The 3,302-nt window shown below is 32.5% G+C and overlaps 1 protein-coding gene across 1 annotated transcript in view; it reads right to left on the reverse strand.

The window, feature by feature from the left end:
* Positions 1–1,397: 1,397 nt before the first annotated feature.
* Positions 1,398–3,302, reverse strand: part of LOC111088303 (gastrula zinc finger protein XlCGF52.1-like) — a 23,738-nt gene continuing 21,833 nt past the window's right edge. The window contains exon 6 of the mRNA XM_022398007.1: positions 1,398–1,553. Coding sequence (XP_022253715.1) covers positions 1,530–1,553 — 24 coding nt within the window. The 3' untranslated portion in view covers positions 1,398–1,529. The remainder of the gene's footprint in view (positions 1,554–3,302) is intronic.

Genomic DNA, 3,302 nt, shown 5'->3' on the forward strand with positions numbered 1-3,302 from the left:
CCCAAACTAAAAGGCCACACCAGGTTTTAATAATAAATACCACATGCATTACTTTACTTGATGAGCTTTTAAATTAAATTTATTGGTTTTTTACAATGAATGTCAAACATTTAAAATAAAAAATAATTAAGATGCAATTTATACAGTTTCACACTTCATAAAATCTTTTTCTACATTGAATTACTACCAAAAACAGAAAAATGTTGGTATCAGTCCATATTTCAAACAGTTTAAATTCAGCTGTGGAAATATGATGGTATATTGTTACAACAACCAACATTAAGTTAGTGATTTCAGGATTAATTCTAAGAGATATCTTCCCATTTTAATTGGTTGTTTATAACAAAATCTTCTAATACTCTTTTCTCTGAACATGTTGACTGACATCAATATTTTAAAGTTCTTTTCGAAATGTGTATATGTAATTTAAATATCTAGAAATGTAAAGACTCAGACAAAATTTTTTATTAATATTTTATTTATTCTTTTATCATCTTAGTAGAAACTGAATGAATACCATGAAACTGATAGTTCAAGATCATTCAAGTCCCAGAAGGCTGTAAGTGTTTATTCAAATCCATGAAAATCAATCATAGCAGCACATTCTCAGTATATACTGGATTATTAATATACAGATACTGGTTCTAATGATTTGTTAAATTTATTTTGTTGTCACTTAAATCATATCAACACTAACACAGTATAATTCCCAATTACAGGTATCAAAAACACACCAAAGATAATCCTATATCTTGTGGTTCAACAACTTATAAACAACTATCACATTCAGTAGTAGTTACCGTTTGTTCCAAGTTATTCACAACACAGTAGACAACAGTATGTTTTCTCTCAAGTATTTTTAATCTATCTTTTGTTGCAAACTGTTTTCAATAAACTGAAAAACTGTAAGTTATCTCTACAGTATGTATTCTTTTATGATATTTTAAAACACTATTTGTTCTAAACTCTTTATTACATACTACACAACTGTGAGGTTTCAACCCAGTATGTATTCCCTTCATATTTTTTAACTTAAGAGTTACTTTGAAATAGTTTTCTACAAAACTCACAACTTCAGGGTTTCTATTAATTATGTATACATTCATATGTTAAGGAACTGCTTTATCCAAAGTCTTTTCCACACATTGTACAACTATAAGGATTCTCACTCGCATTTTTTTTATGTTGTTTTAAGTGACTTTTTTACCCAGTGTTTTCAACAATTTATACAACAATACAGTTTTTCCTCAGTGTGTGTACCTTCAGGTATTTTTGAAGTACTGTTTGTTCCAAACTGTTTTCTACACACTGTACAACAGTAAGGTTTCTCCCCAGTTTGTATTCTTTCATGTACTTTTAAATCACTATTTCTTCCAAACTGTTTTTCACACACTCTACAACTGTAAGGTTTCTCCCCAGTTTGTTTTCTTTTATGTTGTTTTGAATGACTTTGTTTAACAAAGTGTTTTCTACACACTGTACAACTGTAAGGTTTCTCTTCAGTGTGTTTTCTTTGATGTACTTTTAAATCACTCTTTGTTACAAACTGTTTTCTAAATCTGAACAGTTGTAAGGTTTCTCGCCACTGTGTATTCTTTCATGTATTTTTAACTGACTCTTCCTTCTAAACTGTTTACCACACTCTGTACAACTGTAAAGTTTCTCTTCAGTGTGTTTTCTTTGATGCACTTTTAACGCACTCTTTGTTACAAACTGTTTTCTACACACTGTACAACTGTAAGGTTTCTCCCTAGTATGTATTCTTTCATGTACATTTAACTGACTCATTGCTCCAAACTCTTTTCCACACACTGTACAACTGTGTGTGTGTTTTCTTTAATGTTGTTTTAAGTAACTTTCTTTAACAAACTGTTTTCTACACACTCTCCAACTGTAAGGTTTCTCCCACCAATGCACAAAATCCACAGGCTTCAAACACAACAAACCTGCAGCTTCAACAAAACTATACTCAAAAGCTATCGAAACACACACACATCAGCAAGACAACACTTCCTTTAACCCTGCTGATTTTGCCGTTAATCTGCTGTTTATGCTGATCAAGTTAAGCGAATATCCCGCCTTCTCGTCACGCCCAGAGAGCTTAGAAGCCCTCTGTACAATAGCCAGACGCTAGTTTCCACTCCCGAACTTAAAACCTCATCACATTTCCCTTAGAATTACACAGCGAACACCACAAACGAACCAAACACAGACACAATAAAAATTCTACACATAAATTGCCAAGGCGACCTTATCACAAAAACCTAGAAATACACAACCTCAATAAACAAGTCAAAGCCGATATCATGATAATCTCAGAAACACTAGTTAAAGAAAACTACAATGTTAACATTCCAGGATTTAAATCATTCTCACTCCCGTACACAAATAACAATAGAGGTATAGCCTTATACTGTAGTAACAATTTAACAAATAGCATTTCTATTGAAGAAAATTTTACTTCAAATACAATTGAAAATATTTTTGCAACATCCACATCAATAATAGAATAACTATACCACTAGTAGCTATTTATTGTTCTCCATCAAAAGACTTAGATCTAAATTTTCTGCAAACATGTTTATCAAGAAAACCTAAACCTATAATTATAGGCGATTTCAACGCCCCACATAAAGATTTAAACGGAACAAGAAACACGCCCAGAGGCACTTTAATCAGAGATTTACTAAACAACAAGAACATGCAAATCATGAACGGCCACACTCCCACAAATTACCACTCGCCAACAAACACGTACGATGTCCTAGATCTTATTACAGTCCCGCACGAGTTAAAAACTAAGATCACTAACTTTACAGTTCATCAAGAAATCTCCAGCTATCACTTCCCCATTTCATGCACAATATATACACGAAGACCTCCCTCACCACAACTCCCATCAGTATACAACTACACAAAAACTGACTGGGAAAAATTCAACGAAACACTTAACAGTCAACTATCTCCTCTAATCAATACCAAACAGGACTTAGACATATATGTCAAAAATATAACACAGCTATAACCGAAACCATCCCTTCAGCAGCAAGTCAAAACTCGCAATCACATAATCACTGGAAATTAACTCCAGAAATTCACAAGTTAAATACAGAACGAAGACGACTAAGAAGACAACATCACACCTCGCGAGACCCCATTATCAAAACTCAAATTAATAGACTTAACACGCAAATAAAAAACAACATTAAAATACTCAAAGAAACAAATTGGCTTGATTTCTGCAATAATATAAAGAATAACAAAAATAAACCCAAAGAATTTGGGAAAAACTCAAGACACTC

This window comes from Limulus polyphemus, unplaced genomic scaffold (genome assembly GCF_000517525.1).
Source record: "Limulus polyphemus unplaced genomic scaffold, Limulus_polyphemus-2.1.2 Scaffold3505, whole genome shotgun sequence".
NCBI lineage: Eukaryota > Metazoa > Arthropoda > Merostomata > Xiphosura > Limulidae > Limulus > Limulus polyphemus.